The 20,880-nt window shown below is 47.6% G+C and overlaps 1 protein-coding gene across 2 annotated transcripts in view; it reads left to right on the plus strand.

The window, feature by feature from the left end:
- Positions 1-20,880, plus strand: part of AGBL1 (AGBL carboxypeptidase 1) — a 717,958-nt gene that overhangs the window by 145,978 nt on the left and 551,100 nt on the right. Inside the window, exons 7-15 of one of the 2 annotated variants that reach the window (XM_082736037.1) lie at positions 42-250; positions 6,842-7,007; positions 8,159-8,226; positions 12,144-12,260; positions 13,284-13,864; positions 15,362-15,445; positions 15,690-15,776; positions 18,393-18,541; positions 20,049-20,136. In XM_082736037.1, coding sequence (XP_082592163.1) covers positions 42-250; positions 6,842-7,007; positions 8,159-8,226; positions 12,144-12,260; positions 13,284-13,864; positions 15,362-15,445; positions 15,690-15,776; positions 18,393-18,541; positions 20,049-20,136 — 1,549 coding nt within the window. The remainder of the gene's footprint in view (positions 1-41; positions 251-6,841; positions 7,008-8,158; positions 8,227-12,143; positions 12,261-13,283; positions 13,865-15,361; positions 15,446-15,689; positions 15,777-18,392; positions 18,542-20,048; positions 20,137-20,880) is intronic. The other variant, XM_082736038.1, reaches the window with a different exon arrangement.

Consider the following 20,880-nt stretch of genomic DNA (forward strand, 5'->3'; position numbering starts at 1 on the left):
GGGGGAGCCCGCGATTGACATCCCTTTTCCACTGGTTTCAGAGTCCAACAGCCGCAGGGCCGTGAACAGAGGCTACGTTGCCAGCTTGCTCAGGCTGCATCTGGACTGGCACCACCGGGACGCCGCCAATGCCTACGTGCGGATCCGCCGGGCGCTGCTGCTCTGCCTCAGGCACGTTGCCAACCTCCGGTCTGGCAGGGAGGCCTTCCTGGCAGCCCGGGGCATGGAGATCCTCTTCAGCTCCGCCCAGGTAATGAGCCCTGGGGTCACCTCTGCAGGTGGGTGACACCTGGATGGTTCCCGAGGAACACAGCTGTTGAGACTCTCAGTATCTCTCTTGCTGCCTGCTGTGGGCAGAGGCTCTGGATTCAGACCCTCATCTGCTTGTTCACTCCTGCGAGGGTGGATTCATTCATTCCATTACGTGTGTATTGGCTGCGCTGTGCAGTGCGGTGGTCAGGAGTGTCCCTGGCCCTCGCGCTTGATGCTTGTGCAACTTTGAGACCCTCTGGGTCTCAGCTTTCCTCTTTTTTGAAAAGAGGAAAATACTAAAGCCTGGCTTGCGGCATGGCCTGACTACATTAACGTAGAGATGTGTTGGATTTAATGGAGTGCTGGCCGCGACTTGGCTGGTTTAGGAGCGTGAGCGGTTGCTGGAATTACTAGCACTGTGGAATCTGGAGGTGACTGCGACAAGCAAGACCCCGGATCTTGTGGGGTAAACATTCTAGCAGGAGAGCCAGATACGAAGGAGGCAACCATTCAACGAGGAGGGTCATTTCATATTGCTCCCTGACATCAGTTAAGTCAGGTCATCCTCGGTGACTCCCCCAGGTGGAAGGAGCACTTGTTCTGGGGGAGGAGCGGAGTGTTCTCTGAGCAGGTGCCACCAAGCTGAGACCTGAATTATTGGAAAAGCCGGTCCTGCCAGGTTCGAGAGGAACAGCATCCCAGGCAGAGGGGAGCACCTGCGCGGGCTGGGGCTGCTCTGTACCCCAGTGGGATTTGTAGTCTCTGGTTTCCTGGATTTCAGCCCTTACAACAGTCCTTAAATGCACTTGCTTAGGACTAATTTAAACATCACAGTGCGAGGCTACATGCGCCCTCTCTGTGGAGGAGGAGAAGGCTTCCCGAATATCCCTCCTCTGCTCATTCCCCTTCGCTGGGGCTAGGGGCCAGCAGCCCTGCTGGATGCACGTGGAGGCATGGAGCTCCCTGCTGTCTGCCCTTTACCTCCTCTTCTCTGCACCCCCTTCCCAGGCCTCCTCACTCCTCTCAGGACACGCTCCCCTTTTTCTGTACCTGCACACATCCGAGGCAGGGAAGCACTCGAGCGGGCTGTCTTCCCGCCGTGGCATCTGCAGATTTTTCTATTAAAACAGCATCCCCCTCTCCGCTGCGTCTGGGCGACAACATCGTCCTGGCCTGCTGACTAGTACCTGCCTTCCTGGGTGCTGTCACCCATGGGCTTCTCTCCATCAGTGTGGCTTTCACAGCCTCTCTGTCATGAACGAGCTGCACGGAACCTTCCTTTTCTCTGGATGAAGCTGTGCTTGGAATGTCTCCAAGTGTCACTGTACTTTGTAAGCTGTGTCCCCCCAAATCTCTAGTGAGACACCCCCGCCGCCCCCACTGCTGATGCCTAGCAACCCCCGATGCCAGCTCCTGTGCTCTAGCCAAGTCCTCTGCCTCCTTTGGCTCTTTTTCTGCTCTGGATTAGGAGGAATTAAAAGGGCAGGAAAGGAAGAAGATGGCCCCCAAGTACGCATCTGTGAGAGGGAGGGGGTGCAGAACGTAGCAAGAGAAGCACAGACACGAAAGGGCCCATGAGCCGGGAAGCAGGGTGTACGGAAGATCTGTCTACCTGTGTCAGGCTTGATCTTTCTCCTGGTGCCGTAGACTACTGTCTGGGTCCCCCAAACCCATGTGCTGAATCCCTGCTGCCCAAAGTGATGGCATGGGGGAGGTGGGGCCTCTGGAAGGGGTGAGGTCATGAGGGTGCAGCCCCCGGGAATGGGACGTGTGCTCTTATTAAAAGAGGCCTCCGACAGCTCCCTGGTCCTCACTGCCTGTGAGAACTCGGCCATCTCCACCAGAAGGCAGGTTCTCCCCAGACGGGGAACCTGCTGGTGCCTAAACCTAGACCTCAGCCTCCAGAGCCGCCTGAAACAAGTGTGGACTGTTTCCAGCCCTGGGTCTGTGGTGTCCTTCCAGGGCAGAGCGGACTGAGACAGCAGCACCCTGCCCCGCGGCCCTCGCTCTTTGGCTGATCTTAATCCGTCCTGTTCATCCCTGGAAACCATGACCACATCTCCAGCAGTTCTGAGTGAGCTCTGAGCCTTTCTAGGCAATCGTCACAGCCAAGGGTGGCGGGAGGAACCCGGGAGTCTCCTGGGGCTGCTGGAACGGAGCACCACAAACCAGAGTTCATTCTCTCCCAGGCCTGGGGGCTGGAGTCCCAAAGCAAGGTGGCAGCAGGACTGGTTCCTTCTGGGGCCATGGAGGGGGGATCCTGCCCCAGGCTCTCTAGTAGGTCCTGCTCACAGATTCTGCGGGTGCCTCTCAGCCTGTTGGAGCGGCCCCTCATCTCTGCCTCCAGCTTCATAGGACGTTGTCCCTGGGTGCAAGTCTGAGTCCAAATGCCCCTTTTTGCAAGGACCCCAGTCCTATGGGAGTAGAGCCCACCCTAATGGCCTCACTTTAATTTTTTTCCTTTCATCTTTTGTTTTTTTATTTCAATTCCAGTTAGTTAGCATACAGTGTAATACTGGTTTCAGGTGCACCATGTAGTGTTTCCACATGTCACCTGGTGCTTGTCACGCATTCACTCCTTAATCCCCGTCACCTGTTTCCCCTCCCCCACCCACCTCTCCTCTGGTGACAAGCAGTGAGTTCTCTACGGTTAGGAGTCTGGTTCTGCAAACAGAATTTTATTTTATTTTGTTTTATTTTATTTATTTTAAAAGATTTTATTTATTTAGAAAGAGAGAGAGAATCTCAAGCCAACTCCACGCTGAGTATAGAGCCCAGTGTGGAGCTCAGTGCAGGGGCTTGATCTCAGGACCCTGAGATCATGACCTGAGTGGAAATCAAGAGTCGGACCCTTCACCCACTGAGCCACCCCTGCACCCAGGCAAGCAGGATTTTACAAGCAGTTCTCGGCAGGTCAGTGAAGACCTCAGCTGTTCAGTAAATGAATTCACAGCAAGCTCCCAGCCTCCAGTTTCTTACAGGAGTGGACACAGGATACGAGCAGAGGCCGAACCAGGCCTGTGTGCCAGGCTGCTCTAGCCTGTGGGGCCTCTGCACCCGGGCTGCGTGCCGTAAGCCCAGCACTGCTGTAGCTGTACTGATTTGAGCTTCCCATCAGTCCTCTGCGTTCTGCCAGGGAAGGGACTGCGGTCCTTGGATGGCCAACAGGGGAACCTGGGATCTAGTCTGTGTCATCGTGGTGGCTGTTTGCAAATTACAATGATGCTGCCGCTGGTGTGCCCATAATAGCCAAAGACGAGGAAGACAGAATGAGAGGGACGAGGAGGAGAGGGAAGGGGAGGGGGAGGGGGAGGAGAGAGGGGAAGAAGAAGAGGAGGGCAGAACTTTCTAGACCATGAAAAGAAATTCTGATTTTATTTCTATCAGGTTTGAAGCAGGGGAGTGACATGATACAATGTATGCTTTTTGTTTTTTTTAAACAAAAACAAGCGTACAGTTTGGTTGTATCAAGTGCACCCACACTGTTGTGTAACCCATCTCCAGAACTCTTTTCATCTTGCAGAACCGAAACTCTATACCCATCAAACTGATTGATGACCTTGAAGGACCATTCCGGCTGCCGTCTGGACAGGAGGGCATCCGGGGGCACGGAAAGAAGGAGGGGGGCGGGGGTTAGCTCAGGCAGAGATGCAGACGGCGTTGGCTCGTGAGGAGGAGAACTGGAACTTACATCAAGGCTTTCTGGATTTTTCCACTAAAGTGTCTCATTTTCTTATTGTGAAAGTTATTACCAGGGCTCTGTGCTGAGTAGCAGTGGCCTTCTGGGATCTCCTTTTGCATTCTTAGGAGATTTTAGGAGCTTCGTGCTGCCTGTTGACATCCTGCTAGCGACCACGTACTGTGCAGTATTGGACAGGCACTTTGCCTATTTTAACTCTAATTCACACACCTCCTTATGACAGAAGTTCTGTTAATATCTCTGCTCTACAGACGAGGGAAGTGTAGCGCAGAGCGGGTGTAGCAGCTTGCCAGGGTGATGCTGTTCGTGGTCATGGGCCGGGACTTGAATTCAGGTGGTCTTGCTCCAGGATATGAGCCGAGTGGTATACAGCGACCCCCCACCCCCTGCCTGCCAAGACCCCCAGTGGATGCCTGAAACTGGACAGTACCAAAGCCATATCCACTCTGGTTTTTTTCCTGTGCAATCATGCCTGTGATAAAATTAATTTATAAATTAAGCACAGCAAGAGATTAGCACTAGCAACAATTATAACATTGAACAATTACAGCAATATGCTATTATAAAAATTGTGAGGACATGGTCCCTCCCTCTTGAGATACCTTTCTGTGCTGTCCTCATCCTTCTCGGGATGATATGAGATGATAAACTGCCCATGTGGTGGGATGAAGTGAGGCACTGGGACGTAGCGTGAGGCGGTCGACCTTCTGACGATACTGCAGAAAGAGCTCGTCTGCTTCCAGACTGGGCTTGACCACCTCGGCCACCTCAGATCTGGGAATCACAGAACCGTGATAAGGAGCTACTTTCCTCTCGCTTGCCCTCATCTCGCAGAAGTAGTGTATTTATTATTCCAAAGCTAATCCAGAGACGTTACGTGTGAATTGAATATGGTAAGCGCTGTCATATTTCATCATCTTTTCCAAGTAGCAGATGTATTATTGGAAGTGATGGGGAATGTGAGCCAGAAATTTTCACCTTTGCCCCCAATTCTGAGACAGTTGTTCTCAGGGATCCTGTTTCTTGGGGTCTTGTCATCTTTGATGCAGAGCCGCCCAAGTGCCATCCCTGGGGTAGCAGGAGGCTGACAGCGAGGCCCCCTTAAATTTTGCATCCAGAGCGCCTCCCGTGGGCCACCTCCCTCCCAGCCCTGGGGGCCGGAAGTACCTGTTTCTTAACACTAGGGAAACCTTGGCAGGTGACTATGGAAGCAAGCATGATTTTAAAATTCATAAAAGTTTTCCGCAGACTGTGTTTACTACACTGTTTGCTACCAACCTGATTTAGGCAGTCATTCACTAAAATCCTAATACCTTGGTTCTGTTGATTTTAATACCTTGTGTATCCCCCATATTCATGGTGTGGCCCCGCCTATCAGGACAGGTGAACTTGCCTCTGTCCTTCCTCTCACTGGCCACCTGCACCATCCCATGCAAAGCAAAACACAGCATTATTGCCACATTCATCAATAATGGTACCAGTGACAATCACAGACACAACTGACTTCCAAAAGTTTTGAAAGTTCCCTGGCTTGTTCCTGGCTCCGTGCTTCCTAAGAATAAAGCTCAGAACCTGACCCGTGATGAACCACCTCCCTTCCTCTCTCCCTCCCCCAGACTCAGTTCTCGCTTTTTCCAATAACAGTACTTTTCACAAAGCACTAGACACCATTTGACCAGTCTCAGGGGTGAGGTAGCCTTGACTGATTCCTTTTCCATGGAGAGTGTTTCCTGCTGTGGGTTCAGGACACCTGATGGGAACCATTTGAGCACACAGAAGGGGAAATAGCATTCTTAATTGTGTTAAAACATTCCTGGTTTGAACGTTGGGCTAACTGGTTTTTGCTTTTGTTCTTGTTTTTTTTTAATCATTTGGATAGTTTGAATTCATGGCTAAAAGTTTGTTAAATTTTTTTCTCCCTTTTTTTTTTTTTTTTTTTTTTTAAACGTGGAGCTGCCTGTAATGTGGGCCTGGAGATACCATAGTGTGGCGTCATCACAGCCCTCTCCCCTGGGACAAGTGCTCAGCATCCTCCCTGTCTCCTACTATGACTCGTTGACCCTAGAGCTCACTCGGAACCCCTGGGAATAGCAGATTAGACGCTCACACTTGGCAACTTTCTGCACAAAGCCAGTAGACAAAGCATTTACTAAGAGCCTGAAGAAAATGGCCTAGTTTTGCCAAAGAGTTACCGACTTACTCCCAGCCCTCTCTCTCAATTTAGTAAACTTGTTTTTGCATTTTTTCAAAGTGTCTGAAAAGAAGGGTCTTGTCAGGTTCCATCAGTATCAAAATGTTACATCTGCAAACCCAATTTTCCTTTGCTTTGGGTAGGTACCAAGAGGGCTCAACACCGTGGGCTTTGAGAACAGGCATGTTATTTAATTTAGGTGCTTGGGATTTACTTAGTCTTTTTTTCTGATTTCATATTTTATCTTTTTCCTTTATGGTTTTCTATTCAGGTAATAGCTGAAAGAGAAGAGTAAGCCTTCCATCAATTTGGCTACTCATTCTCTAATTTAGGCAGTAATTCACAATGACACCATGATGGCTGAAGGAAGTTCCTCCCCCCGCCCCTTTCCTGGGCTCTCCTGGATAATGTCTTCCCTTAGCCACAGCATCCCCTGAAAGACCTTTGAGTCTATTTTCGGACTTAATTCCTTCCAATCACGTATGAGCTGTGAAAAAGAAAGAAAAATGTTTCAGATGATGCCCTGGGCCGAAGCAGATTCTACATTAGACGGAATTCTGCTTTAGAACGTTCCAGGTAGACCTTCTCTGTGAAGGACGTTTGCTGTCCACATGTGTAAGCCACGACTGGAACTACCGATCCAACAAGGGCACCCTGAGTAAGGGGTCGGCGTCTGACAGGGTCTTCTCTTTGTTCAGAACTGCCTGGACGACAAACGCTTGGAGCCCGTCCTCTCCGTCATGGTTCAGACCCTGAGGCAGTGTTACCCAAGGAGCCCGCTTCCCTTGGTCACATCCAGCAGCGCGTATGCCTTCCCGGTCCCAGGGAGCACCCCCCCTGAGCCTCCGTGTGCTCTAACTGAAGGTAAAGCCAGTGGGTGATGATGAGCTTTCCGGCCAGTCTTGCAGGTTGGCAGTATTTCAGAGGGACCTAGATGAAAGTAGCATCAGTGCTTTTGCAGGCTAACCATAAATTTCCAAGAAGCTAATTAGAGAAATGTATGAAAAAAGCAAGCTTTCCATAGACGGAATGAACAGATACTAAGATCACTTATTTTCTTCTTAATTATTAACTGTAGCCACTTTGCCCGGTGGCTGTTGAATGCCTGTACAGTCATCTCAGCTAATTTAAAAAAAAAAAAAGTATATCCTCGGTCCCATGATTGAGGCTCTCTACTGTACTGACTCGCTCTGGAATTAATTTGCCTTAAGGACGAACTTGAAATAAAGCTTTGGCTAGTTATAAGCCCATGCTAGTCACATTACATGCTTGAAAGTAGGATTATTTAATCTCCGTGAAGAATTTGCTGTCGAAAGATTCTAATGCCTTTCAACCCTGCCCTCCTTTCACGCAACAGAGTTCCCTTGGCATCCTCTTGCCACAATGGCCCTGGACGCTTTCTGTGGTCTTTTGTTGTAACTAAGTCCCTTCTTATCAAAATTAGGGAGTCAGTCAAGGTGCTGAATTACAGCGAATTTTGCCTGTATGTGATCTTTAAACTTTGGCGATGTTGTTTGCATAAATAGTTGTAAGTTGGGCAGGGCAACCCTAGAATGGTGTTCATATGTTGTTTTTTTGTTTTCTGTTTTTTTCTTTTAAAGAGTTTATTTATTTATTTGAGAGAGAGCGAGCAGGAGAGCTGAGAAGGTCAGAGGGAGAAGCAGGCTCCCCATGGAGCCAGGAGCGCAATGTGGGACTTGATCCTGGGAGTCCAGGATCATGACCTGAGCCGAAGGCAGTTAGTTGCCCAGCCAACTGAGCCACCCAGGTGCCCTGTTCATGTGTTCTTTTATACTGCGCTCGCTCTGCCTTCGACATGGGGCAGTTTAGACTTCATGGGATGGTGCTTCCCTGTGCCTCTGTGTGTATGATTTGCACGTGCCAGTAAGTGTCAGGGTGTTGGGGGACAGTGCCCTTGATAATGAGAAAAAGGAGAACTAGCCACTGTGTGGTGAGAACCCAGATCCGAGGCACAGGGAAAGCTGCAACCATTTTCTGTCTCTTTCTCCATGCAGAGGATTTTGAAGATGATGCTGATGACGAAGTGGATAAAGATTCAGACTCCGAAGATACGAAAGAGCAAGTAAGTACAGCAGCCCTCACTTCCAGGGCTCTCCATATTCACGTGGTCCAGAGGGAAACACGCCTCTCTGTGTCCAGCTAAGACCAGTGTAACTTGTAAGGAGACACTTCTGTACTTCCACGCCAATGCCTGGCACACAGTGGTGCTCAATAAATGACAGCTACGATTGTCGACTTCCACCCTGGTAGGTCCCGAGCAATGTCTCGTTGTAAAGTTGGAGGCCCTCCATTACCGAGGCTCTAATGTCCTGTCAGGATGTGCCTCTCTATAGACCCTTCTGGTTGGTTTATGTAATCTTGCGAATGGCATCTGGGCAGAGACCATGGAAACATTTCCTAGCAAATTCTCTCTGGTCGATCTGTGCTTGGATCTCCTGTGGTGTTCACTTCCATTCACCGCCCAGTCTGTGTGAACTGTGCTCACTCGGGTATGGGATGTGTACGCGGGCCAGCAGGGAGGGGGCTCTTTGGTCTCTGTCCCATGATGACCCATGGTATGTAGAGCAGAGGTTAGCAGACTTTCTGTAAAAGATCAGACAAGGTTAGTCTAGGCTTTGTGGACCTCTAGTCTCGGCCATAATTGCTCTGTGTCACTGTGATCGCACAGAAGCAACTGCAGACAGTAGGTAAGTGGCTGGGCACAGCTGGATTCCAGTAAAACTGTTCTTGATGAGAAACACGCCATGGGACATAGTCCACTGACTGCACTTCTAGAAAAGGACTTTTGTCATTTCGCTGGAGAATTCTTTGCCATGGGGGATTATCCTGTGCATCGTGAGATGGTTGGCAAGGCCCTCGGCTTCTCCTCACCAGATACTGGGAGCACCTACCCTTGGCTCCTCCCTCCCCTGAAAGTCATGAACCAAAAATGTCTTCAGGAATTGCTGAGTGTCCTTTGGTGGGGGAAACAATGTCACTGTCCCAGAATAATGACAATGTGTCTCTGAGTTAGAATTCTGCTTCTGTTTCTGTTGGCGGAGATGGATGTGGACCAGCTCTTTCAAATGAGAGCCCCTTAAATTTGTCATCTGCAAAACAAGACTGAGAAGTAGATGCTACTTTTTATAACACTCCTGGAGATGAAACCTGAATTAAAAAAAAAAAAAGTCGATGGTCTGTTTATTTGCCTGTCATTGTCCATCCATCCATCCATATACCAACCCACCTCCTCTTTTCCTTCCCTTCCCTCCTACCTCCCTTCCTATCTAGAGAGTTCTCTGGAGTTGAGAGTTCTCTATCATAAGATGGTAGCTGCAGACTTATAGAGGCTATGGCTCAGTCTCTAGGTCAAGACTATAGGTTAAGAGCACTCAGTCTCTAGGTTAAGACCGCTATTGACCCTTCAGTGTTCTCAGGGTTTTGTTGATAAATGGAATCATTTCCGAAGTCCTCAGTAGCAAATTGGGTCTTTGCTGTGGCCTGGCAGCACAGGCCTATTGTGTACTCTGAGTTATTTGAATAATACAGTGCTGCGGCGATCATTTGTCAATGACACTTCCCCTACCGTCTTCCTTGCTGTTTGATGACTGGCTGTCTGATGCAGAGTGCCGTCGCCTCCTGTATCTAATGTGCAGGGACAGGCGGCACGCCTGTGCGTGACTCAGGCTGTTTAGAACGGAGTGCTCACGATGGTCTCCTTCTCCCCCACCGCGCTGCAGGTGATGGTGGGTTGGGGAGGAGAGAAACCTAAACAAATCAACAAATCCAGCTGGGAAAGCAGCACAGCACAAATTGGTGAGGGCCTGGAAACTATTCATCAAAGTCTTCGGGCCAAAAGCAGAGGATGAGAAGTCAGTGGGTGAGCGTGAGTTGTAGAGAAATGGGGCACATCGGAATCAGGGCTTGGTTCTGGGGTGTTGCAAAAGAGCAAGGGAACTGGTGCTCCAGCAAACTGATTTTCCTTCGTGAACCCAGAAGCATTTGCTGCAAGAAATGTGGGCATGAAGCCAGGAATATTTGTTTCTGGTCATAGATCTGACCCAGGCTGTTAACTGATGGCCTTTTCATTTGAAAATTCTTAGTTAATAATTGGGCTCAGCTGTTTAGAAAGAATGATTAAAAGGAACTTTTGTAAGGGTCTTGAGAATGGAAAGTTGGGTGCTTTTCTTTGAAAACTCAACGTCAACATAAGAAAAGAGAAACTTAAAAGAAGTACAGACCAGATGTTGGCTATGTTTTTTTTTTCTTTTAATATATTTTTTATTCTTCGCAAACACAGCTGTTAGACTTGGACAAGCTCTGAAGCAGAGGAGGGTAACCAGAGTGGCCTCAAGCGCTCCTCTGCTTTGCTTCCTCTTTCCTTCCTTTTTAGTTTTTTGTTTCTTGCAGGTACTTCCTTGGCCGTGATCCATGTGAGAGGCTACAGGCTAAGTTCCTGGGGATGGTAATACGATACAAAAGCAAACAAGACATAGATTTTTATTTTCAAGGGGTTTGCAGTCTAGTGAACTTAGAGATTATCCCTACCAGAGTTCAAGTCACCATCTTTGAAAGGGTGGTGAGCTCAAGTGTCAGGCTGGGGAAAGTCAATCATATTGGAAGGGTCCAATCTGAGGAAGAAGGACCAGAAAGCATGATCTGGATTATTTGGGTCTCGGAATCCTAAATGAGGAACCCTGTTTGGGTTGCTGTGAGAACACGGAGGCAGGCCCTTTGCTGAATAAGTATAAGTGGCCTTTATAAGAAATACAGAAGAAGGGTAGAACCCACCTGAGTGCCTGGATACTCAGGGATGGAGATACAAAGCTTTGGGGGACCAGAGATGGTTTCTGTTACCACTACTCTACTTTGCTGTTATACTGAGAAACCAACCATGGAAGGATGTGGCTGTGTTCCAATAAAACTTTATTTACAAAAAACCAACAGTTGCTTATAGTTAGTTACCTCCTGCTCTCAAGATCGGTAAGTCTCCCAACCCCATGTAGAATGCATTAGGCAGCAACTCATGGGCTACATGACACTCCTTACTCCAGACATGCCAGCCTTACTTGCTAGTGGTGCCAGATTGGGTTTCCATTGGTACCACTTCCCACAACTTCCCACAACCCAGTGCCCCTCTCAATATATCCATGGCATTTATCACCATTGGAAGTGACCTTCTTCATTTGTTTGCTGTCTTCCTTCTCTCCCCAGAAGGCAGATTCCACAGAACATCGACCTTTGTTTATTCCATTACCACTAACTCTTCAGTACTCAGAATGGTACCTGCTCATAGTAGCTGCTCATTCAACGTTTTTGAGAAGACTGAGGGACCTAAGTGGCAAGGGGGATAGAAGAATAGGTGCAGTGGTTGTCATTCTGTGGATGCTGGTGGTGGCAAGACACAGAATTCTTTCTTATCGTACTTTACTAATTTTTATATAAATTGGTTATTTATGGTGAGGACTGATAAATCCTATGATGGATGCTGAGCAAATTTGTATACATTCTTTCTTTTCTTTTCTTTTTTAAAGATTTTATTTATTTATTTGACAGATCAAAAGTAGGCAGAGAGGCAGGCAGAGAGAGAGAGGAGGAGGCAGGCTCCCTGCTGAGCAGAGAGCCCCCATGTGGGGCTTGATCCCAGGACCCTGAGATCATGACCTGAGCCAAAAGCAGATGCTTAACCCACTGAGCCACCCAGGCACCCCTACATTCTTTCTTTTCATTAAGGAAGTATACAACCTGACGTCTTGAATTCTCCTTAGCATAGGCTAGCACTATAATTTGGAATCAAGGAAACCATGTCCCAAGATTCTGAAAATTTGCACATGTAGTAGCTTGACTTGATGATTCTCAGGGTGGCTGTCTTGAGTGTAATATATATATAGATATAGATAATAGATATAGATATAGATAGATATACAGATATAGATAGATATACAGATATAGATAGATAGATATACAGATATAGATATATATTTCTATATTCCACTATAGGATGATGACTTGGAAACAGATGTGAACAAGCTGAGTTCCAAGCCTGGTCTTGACCGGCCTGAAGAGGAGCTGAGGCAGTATGAGGCCATGTGCCTGGAGCTCTCCTGCAGCTTCGAGGTAGGACATATGCCGTGGTTCTGCTCCCTGGTGATGCATGGTGGGTTCTTTGCAGAACGTGAGAGGCCAAGCAGGAGGTCTCCAGATGGAGAGCATTGCTTATCATTAGCAATCTGCTTCTGGGGTCTTTCTGAGAGTGAAGCAGAAGGCTAAGCAAAATGTGAAAAAGGGGGCCAAGCTGGATGCAGGCAAGGCACCTGGCGCCGAGATGGGCATAGGATGACCGTACGCATCACCGCCTATTGTCTGGAGGACAAAGTGCCTTGTCTTCATGTCCTAAAAGTGCACTGAAAATTCTCGATGATTTCTTGTTCCCCTGCACGATGGGAAAGTTGTCCTAGATGGCTTTCTGAAGGTGTCCAGTCTGATTCCAGGGTTTTTTGAGTAGAAACAAATTGAGAACCTTCCACCTGGTGAGGTGGTGGCTAATTGCTGCTCTCACTATGGTTGCTGTTGTCAAGATTTTAGACCTGCCTTTGGATCTCTGTTATTTTCTTATGGCTCTTAGTATATCGTGAATTTGCCCACCTCTAAGCATACCACTAAATCCCATGGAGAAGGGGGACAGCATATTCTGTTTTACTCCAGAAAACCGAAGGGGATCAGTTGGTAAAAATTTCAGCAAAGGAAATTTCAGCTCAGTGTAAGGAATACTTTTTTTTTTCCCCCCAAAACAATCAGAATGGTCCTCAAGTAAAAGGTGTTGCCTTGGGGTGTAGTGAAAATAATGTAAATAAGTTTGTTCAACCAGGCTGTAAGTTTTTGGGATGTTCCAGAGTGCATTTGTATGCTCTGTAGAATTACACTAGACCCACCCAATTCCCCTTCCAAACATGAGTTTCTATGATTCTCCCATTTCTTTGATTCTTGAAGCTAGTCTTTTCTTGTCTGACCTTGGAAAAAGCTTCTTAATTCACAGGGTTTAAGCTTAACTCTGTGCCCGGAGGGTGAGAATAGGGTTCACATTGTATTTTCTATCAGGAAGGAAACACTGACATATTCTTTTTCAATTTAAACCCGAAGGAACTTGAGTCTAAACCTGGAGATAATTTGAACTTTGAAGAGCCTCAGGATGCCGAGCACTACCACATTCCGCCTGTGACCTCCCCAAAGCAGCATTATTTGACTAAGGACCAAAGCTCCTGGGGGCAGGAAAGAGAAGACATGGTCCAGACTTCTCTTCTGAGCATGGTGAAGATGGGAAGTTCCACCATGCATCCAGCCTCCAAAAGAGGCCCTGGGATGAATGCATACCAAAATATGCAGTCAAATGGTCTTGGGAAAGATTCTTCTGGAATAGAAGCCCCTGACAGTCAAGCTTCCCTCAAACAGGATGCTTGGGACATAGACATGATTTCCTGCCCAATGATGAGTGCCTCCCTCTCCAATTCTGCTAGGCCTACAGAAACTGCTGAAGTAATAGATAAGCTTCTGCAGACACATCCCAAGCATATCCCCTTCCATGACCCCCATCTCTATATGGCCAAAGCCAGAAGAACCAGATCTGTGGCTGACTTCAAGAGGATGGCATTTCCCGACCTCTGGGGTCACCGTCCACCTCCCTCTGCTCAGCCCATGCTGGAACGCAAATGTGGAGTCCAAAGGTGACATTGGTGCTGATTTGGAAGCTTTATTTTTCTCTTTAATATTTTAATTAGTAGAATGGTTTGTGTAGAGAGTTCTGCTGTCTTTGGAAAAGTGAGAATCAGTCAGGAGCATGTTCAAATCCTTTGGGAAGCTTTTCCAAACGCAGAAGCTTGCCTTCCTCCCCGGACATGTCAGAACCACGTGTGGGATAGTGGCAGGCAGGTGTTGACAGAAAAAGAATCCCTTTGATGATTCTAATGCAACCCTGTTTCCCAGAATGCTCTGTGGATCATAACAGGGAAAGACAACCCAGTTTGTCCAAATACTGGGATCATTCCTCAAAGGAAGGTTCTCAGAAAAAACAAAAACAAAAACAAAAAAAACCCAGTGTGGATTATTTGGGATCTCTCTCTCTCTTTTTTAAATTCCCTGTAAATTGGTATTGGATCTCTTGTTGAGGAAAGTTGGTGGCGTACCCCTATCTCAGAGTCTCACAACCTTACAAAACCTGGCTTGGCTGGGAGAGTAGTTCTGCTATAGCACTGAGGACTGGAAGGAAAATATGCATTCTCTAGGACAGAAACTTTAGTGGGAGGTTACTCCCAGAATGATGGAAAGGGAGCTTTGCCTTTGGATCAACATCGCGAGATTAAAATGTAAATGGCTAAAGCCAAGGAAAAATGATTTTCCCTGGAAAACAAACAGACAGACATTGACTATGCATATGCTAAGTCAGTGGGGCCAAGTGTGCACCAGAAAGTTTCAGGAACTTATTTCATCAGCAAGTAACTGCTCGGACTTAGGCTCCTGCTGACATTTCTGACCTTACCCTTTGCCAGGCTCAAGTTCCTGAGAGCCACAGCATAGGGGCGGGCCCAGCAACACCTCCCCCCTTGAGAGAACATCTTCCCCTTGAGCCCAGGCCTCATGTCTACATCCTCTCTCCTCTCACTGAACCCAAAAAGCATGGATTAGAGATTCAGGCCCATGATCCCTTGGGCTTCCTTCTGTCCTCTTACTTAAACTTCCTGACACGGGTATTTTTCAGATAGAAGATTGACCTTAATTTTCTGGGAATGACAGAACCCAAGGACTATAAATGACCCAAGAGTTCAGAGGCTTCCTGAAGCCTCCCAGGCCTTGAGGGTGCTAACAGTCAACAATCCTAAAGTTTCCCTCAAAAATTGTCTCTGTGCAAAGGACCCTGTTACTCTCACAGCCAAGACCTTTGGAGCCTATTAGTGCAAATGCTCTTGAAAAAAATTCCCCCTCAAGTCACGAATCTTCCAGCTAAAACTCTGGAATCAGTCCGTGCTCCATTCCTGCTCTAGTTTCAGTTTTTGGTAAAGGAGGAAAAGAGGGTGAGGCAGTGCTTTACCCCTGGGTTGGGGCATTATTAATTTTTTCGTTCATAAATCTCTGATGACTCTCAAGGCCCTTCCCAGAGGGCCGTAGGATGGACAGGGTGAGGAGTGAGAGCCAACCCTTCAAATGTTTCCAATTTTCCTTTCCAGGATCAAGATATTTGAGGATGTCCGGAGGCTCATCGAGCCAAGTGATGTTATAAATAAAGTCGTCTTCAGCTTAGATGAGCCTTGGTAGGTGGTCTTGAGCGTTGGTGGAATCTGGAAGATGTGTGTGTGTGGGGGGGGAGTATAGAATCTCCTCTTAACGACACGAGAACAAGCGTGTTTGATGTTAGCAATCCATCCCTTCTCCCCGAAACACGGTCAGAATTCATGTTGGAGAAGCTGTGAGAAAAAGCTTATCTCTCAGAAATGTCAGGCTATGCCCAAGAATAGCAGTAACGCATGTGTTCACATGTTTCCTATTTCATTACAGGCCTTTGCAAGACACCGCTTCCGACTGCTTGCGGTTCTCCTCCAAGTTCGAGTCAGGAAATCTGCGCAAAGCCATCCGAGTGCGCGAGTGAGTACGGAAGCTCACAGAGGTAGCTCCTCGCAGCTTAAGGGAGCGGGTAGTGCCTCCCTCCTCCCTGTTCTCTGTACAGCGGTCTCGCATGGGTCCTTTGAAAACAGTCCTGGCGGGAGTGTTTATACCCCGGGGGACTGGCAAACAGGGCACAGAAAGGTTTTCCGCGCAGCCCGTTGCTGAACGTCTGCGGGATGACCACTAGGGGGCTCACTGGCTGATGTCGCTGCCGGGAGGCGACTAGAGGTGAAGGTTATGAAGACATCTGTGTTCCAGATAACGGCTCCATCCGTGGGTGTGGGCGTCCTTTGACTGGGATGGTGGTACCTACGTTGATGCCGCGGCTTGTTCTATTCACACAGCAGGGTACGTGGGGTCCCCTGGCCCTGTATGTTTTCACGTCCGTTGCTCCCATAGCTGTGGACATAGGTGGCAGGAACGTTGGGCTCCCCGTGGATAGGAGTGTTAATCATCGTTCAAGGGCATGTGTAGTGCCATGCCTCTTTGCCACGATCTCTCAATCAGCTCCTATCACTAGACCAGTGTTTCACAGGTGAGGGGAGTCTAGGGCTGTACAAACTACACAGGGAGAGAGGACACAAAGCAAAAGCTTCCGGCGCAGAAGAGATGACTGTGGTATCGTTCTTCCCTTGATACCGAGTGAGCTCTGTTGTATGCCAGAAGTCAGGATTTGTCTCCATCTTCTATGGGTGAACTCCTGGAGACAGCAGTCCGGGACAGTGAATGTCGTGGGGGGTCACAGACTCTGGAATCAGAATGCCGGGGCCACCTCACCCCTGTCCACCAGGAGACTTTGAGCAATTCCCTGACTTTACTCCCTGCCTTTTCTTCCTCACCCAGAAAATGGGGACAGTGATGGCACCCACATCATAGGGATTTTTTTTTTTTTTTAATGTGAGTTAGCTAAAAATACGTCACGCTCTCTGAATAGTGCCCGGCACTCAGTCAGCATGAGCTTGTTCTCGGCTGCATATTGGCCATACACAGCACAGAAATTCACCTAGATCAGCTTGTTTTGTAGCTATCTGAGGAGTCATCTTTGAAATTCTTCTTTTTTGGGGGGGGGGCAGGTGAGCAGGGATCCTTTTCTGTTAGTTTGTTTGTACATGAACTATTTCAGGGAAACCCGACGTATTAAACAAATACAGGTTGAGCTACGCGGGCTGAAGAGAGAAAGGCAGTTCTGTTAACATTCCTTCTCAGCCGCCTTCTCTCTCTTGCCAGCTCAGCTTCTACGTCTTGTGGTAGTGCCTGCTTACATTACTCCGTTTCTCTCTATATCATGCTTAAGGGATCCGGGAGAGAACACTTAGGCCAGAGTCTCCCGGGTTTAGGGGACAGTGGTCAGTCCATGATGTGTCTGCCCTGCTGGCCTTGCTCTGGTCTCTCTTCAGATATTTGCCTTTGCCAGAGTGTAGAACCATAAACCAGTTAGTTATGGTCTGGGTGATGGAGTCAGAGGATGGAAAAAAAACCTACATATAGGCAAGTTTTGATGATTAGTTTTTGGAGAGGATGGTGGGCGTAGCAGACCATTGGAGGGCTGTAGTCTTTGTGGATTTGTTCGTATGAGTGTCGCTTCCTGGATTCTGCTTCATTTGTCGAATGTTGGGCTCGATGGTTCTAGGGAGATGCTTAGAGTGACAGTGTGAGCGGTGGGTCTCCATTGGGGAGCTCTATTCTGCTCTGATATGCTCCTCCCTTCCAGAAATCTCACTGTACCACTTCTCAGGTGTCCAGAGTGGCAGAGTGTGAGCGGATTGGGGCAAATACATTACCCTTTCTAGAGGAGCAGCTCAGAGAACACAGCACGGGGATGGAGCAAGCAATCATAGTTTTGAATGAAGTCAAAACTGCATTGTTAATTTTGTTGCTACAGCTCAAAAATTGATTACCTTTGCAGATAGTAACTGAGAGGGGACATGCAGGAGTCTGCTGGGGCACTAGAACTGTTCTATATCTTGATCTGGGTAATTGCCAAACAGGAGTGTCCAGAAGAATTTATTGAAAGTCATTGAGTTGTGCACTTAAATTTTGTGCACTTTATTGCATGTAAGTTAAATCAATTAAAAAGGGACACAATGCACACAAAACTCCTGCGCTGCTAGCCTAATTCATGTTTGCTGCTTTGCTGGGGGCTTACCTGTATGATACCACTTAATCTTTTCAAACAGCGCTGCAGGTTTAGGCACTATTTTCATTTTCCATATGAGGAGACCCAGCCTCAAAAGTAAGGTGCAGCATCAAATAGGAATGACCTACACAACCAGATATGATTGAATTTTCTCTGGGATAGAGCACAGTTGCATTTTTCCTGCAAGAGAGTTTCATTATTAATTTATTAAATCACAGTTAATAAAAAGATATGCTGTGATTGTGTAACTGATTCTCCTAATACCAAGAACCTGCTCCCCTCTCCTCATATCTCTACAGCCCCCAGTTTTGTGAGATGAGCACAATCACTGTAACTTACCAACCCACTGAGATCCTGGGTCTTAGATCTGTCCTCTGGAAACTGATGTGTGTGACTTCTCAGTGTCTGATGTTTCCTTAAAGACTTGTAGCCCTCCAACCTTGCTTCTGGCTTTGCAGGTGGGAGTACGACTTGCTGGTCAACACTGATGTGAACAGCAGCCAGCATCAGCAGTGGTTCTACTTCCAGGTGAGCGGCATGAGGGCGGCCGTCCCTTACCGCTTCAACGTCATCAACTGTGAGAAGCCCAACAGCCAGTTTAATTACGGTATGAGATCTTGGGCTAATGCCCTAAATCTTCTAGATTTTCCAGAAGGTCTAGAAGCTAGACTTTCTGGCTTACACCAGGAATGGCACCCCTCTGTGATTGATTGGCTTACTACTGGAAGCCCTTTTTGGGTTCCCAAAGAGTTTGATGTTGGGCAGAATGTTTCTTGTCACTATGTGTGGCAAGATGGTGGCCAACCTGTGGCAGACTGCCACCAGGGAAGGCAAGCTGCGATGGAATGTGAACACCATGCCTGCCATTCCACTGCTTCCTGACTGCCTTGCCCCCACCTTGAACTTTTGGAGGTCCATGAGAACCTCTCATTTATTCCTTCTCTTCATCCCCTAAATCCCACAGCAGTAAATATATTGGCCTGTTTGTCCGAGAAAGGAAAACAGCAGAAGCCAGTCGGATGACACTGATTTGCACTCTCAGAAAATAAGGGGGAAGTTCAAATTCTCCTGGATACTCTTCGGCCAATTTTGCGGGAGAAATTCCAGGGACAAAGTGACTGGCAGCCCACATTTACTTTGAATGTTTCCAGGAATGGGAAATTCTGCATTGCGTACAATTCAGCAAATTACTGCTGGATCGTGTACTAATTCATTGAGTGGCTTTGAGTAAGGAATGAATATTCCGGTATCTCTAGGTCTCTATTTTGTAGCGACTAAATAGATTCTTCCTGGTGTAGAAAGAGAAAGTATGAACCCTGAGTCTTGTATTTGCTCCATGTGGCTGCTGTAACAAATTGTCACAAACTTGGTGACTTAAAACAAGACAGATTTACTCTCTTACAATTCTAGTGTCTACAAGTCTAAAATCAGTTTCACTGGGCTACAGTGAAGGTACCAGAAAGGCCATGCCCACTGGAGCATCTGTTGGGTTTTCTCTTTGTTTGGTATTTTTTCCCCAGTGTTTAGAGTTAACGCTCCTTGGATCCCTTGGCTTGTGGCCCCTTCCTCTATCTTCAAAGCCAGCCATGAAGCATCTCCCTGTCTCCTTCTGCCCCAGTCACATCGCTTCTCCTGTGCAGTCAAACTTCCCTCTGCCGCCCTCCCAAAAGGACATAAGGGATTGCATTTAGGGCCCACCAGGATAATCTCTCCATCTCAGAATCCTTAATTTAATTACATCTATGAAATCCCTTCTGCCGTATAAGGCACCAGTCACAGGTTCTAGGGGTTAGGACCCAGATATCTCGGAGGGCCGTGATTCAGCCCATCACAGCTCTCTTTCCATTTTCTCTTTCCTCAGAGATTAATACTTTATTTTATTTTGTTTTATTTATTTATTTATTTATTTATTTAAATGTGGGGTGTAGGGCAGAGAGAGAGGGAGAGGGAAAGAGACAATCTTAAGCAGGCTCCACGCTGGGCTTGGAGCCTGACACTTGATCTCATGACCCTGAGATTATGACCTGAGCTGAAATCAAGAGTCTGGGTGCTTAGCTGCCCGAGCCTCCCAGGTGCCCCTCCCTGGCGATTAATCCTGCCTTTGTTCTGTGCAGGGATGCAGCCGACTGTGTATTCTGTGAAGGAGGCTCTTCTGGGCAGACCCACCTGGATACGGATGGGCTATGAAATCTGTTATTACAAGTAAGTTAGAGCATTGCTAGCTTCCTTTGGTCTGCTCTTTCATTCTTCCTCAATTTCCTGCTCTTCTCTGTTGGCCGGAGAAACCTCAGCCCTCTTCCCATGTCCCAGTGGTGTGTGCCCTGCCCTTCAGAAGCACAAGTACGTTACATGGCGCCCACTGTGGAGCCCAAGAAGAGAAGTCACCTGTCCTCACTTCGACACACCGAAACCCTGAGGCCCTGTTGTTGGATGTCAGGACTTGTATGGACGCAGCCTATGACTAGTTGGTCAAGCCTTCATTCTTGACTTCTTTCGGTGCAGTCCAGTGAACAAAAAATTCTGAGACGTTCTGGCCTACCCTTCTTCATCCAGTACTTCAGTTTTCCAAAGTAGGTGGGAGTGGATTGTGACAGGTGCACGTAAGTGACTGTTCCTCCATAGCGAGGTGATTTTTTAGAAAAAAAAAAAAAAAACAAAAGAGGGAGCATTTACGGAGTTCGTCTTCATCCCTTGATCAGCAGCCAGTTTCATCAATTTATCCTGTAAAGTTGTGAGTGAAATCTAAATTATCCATATCTTTTGATGAAAGAAGTGGATTCCCAACCCATGAATCGCCCATTTGTGCATTTTCTCTTGGTGGAAAATAAAATACAAATTCATACGGAAAAAAAAGGACAGGAACTGTTAGGACAGGCAGGAAATATGTAATTAATTATTAGCACGTTGCTGGTTTCTTATAAACACTGGTAGGCTAGCACTTGTTTT

This window comes from Mustela nivalis (assembly GCF_964662115.1).
Source record: "Mustela nivalis genome assembly, chromosome: 6".
Classification (NCBI taxonomy): domain Eukaryota; kingdom Metazoa; phylum Chordata; class Mammalia; order Carnivora; family Mustelidae; genus Mustela; species Mustela nivalis.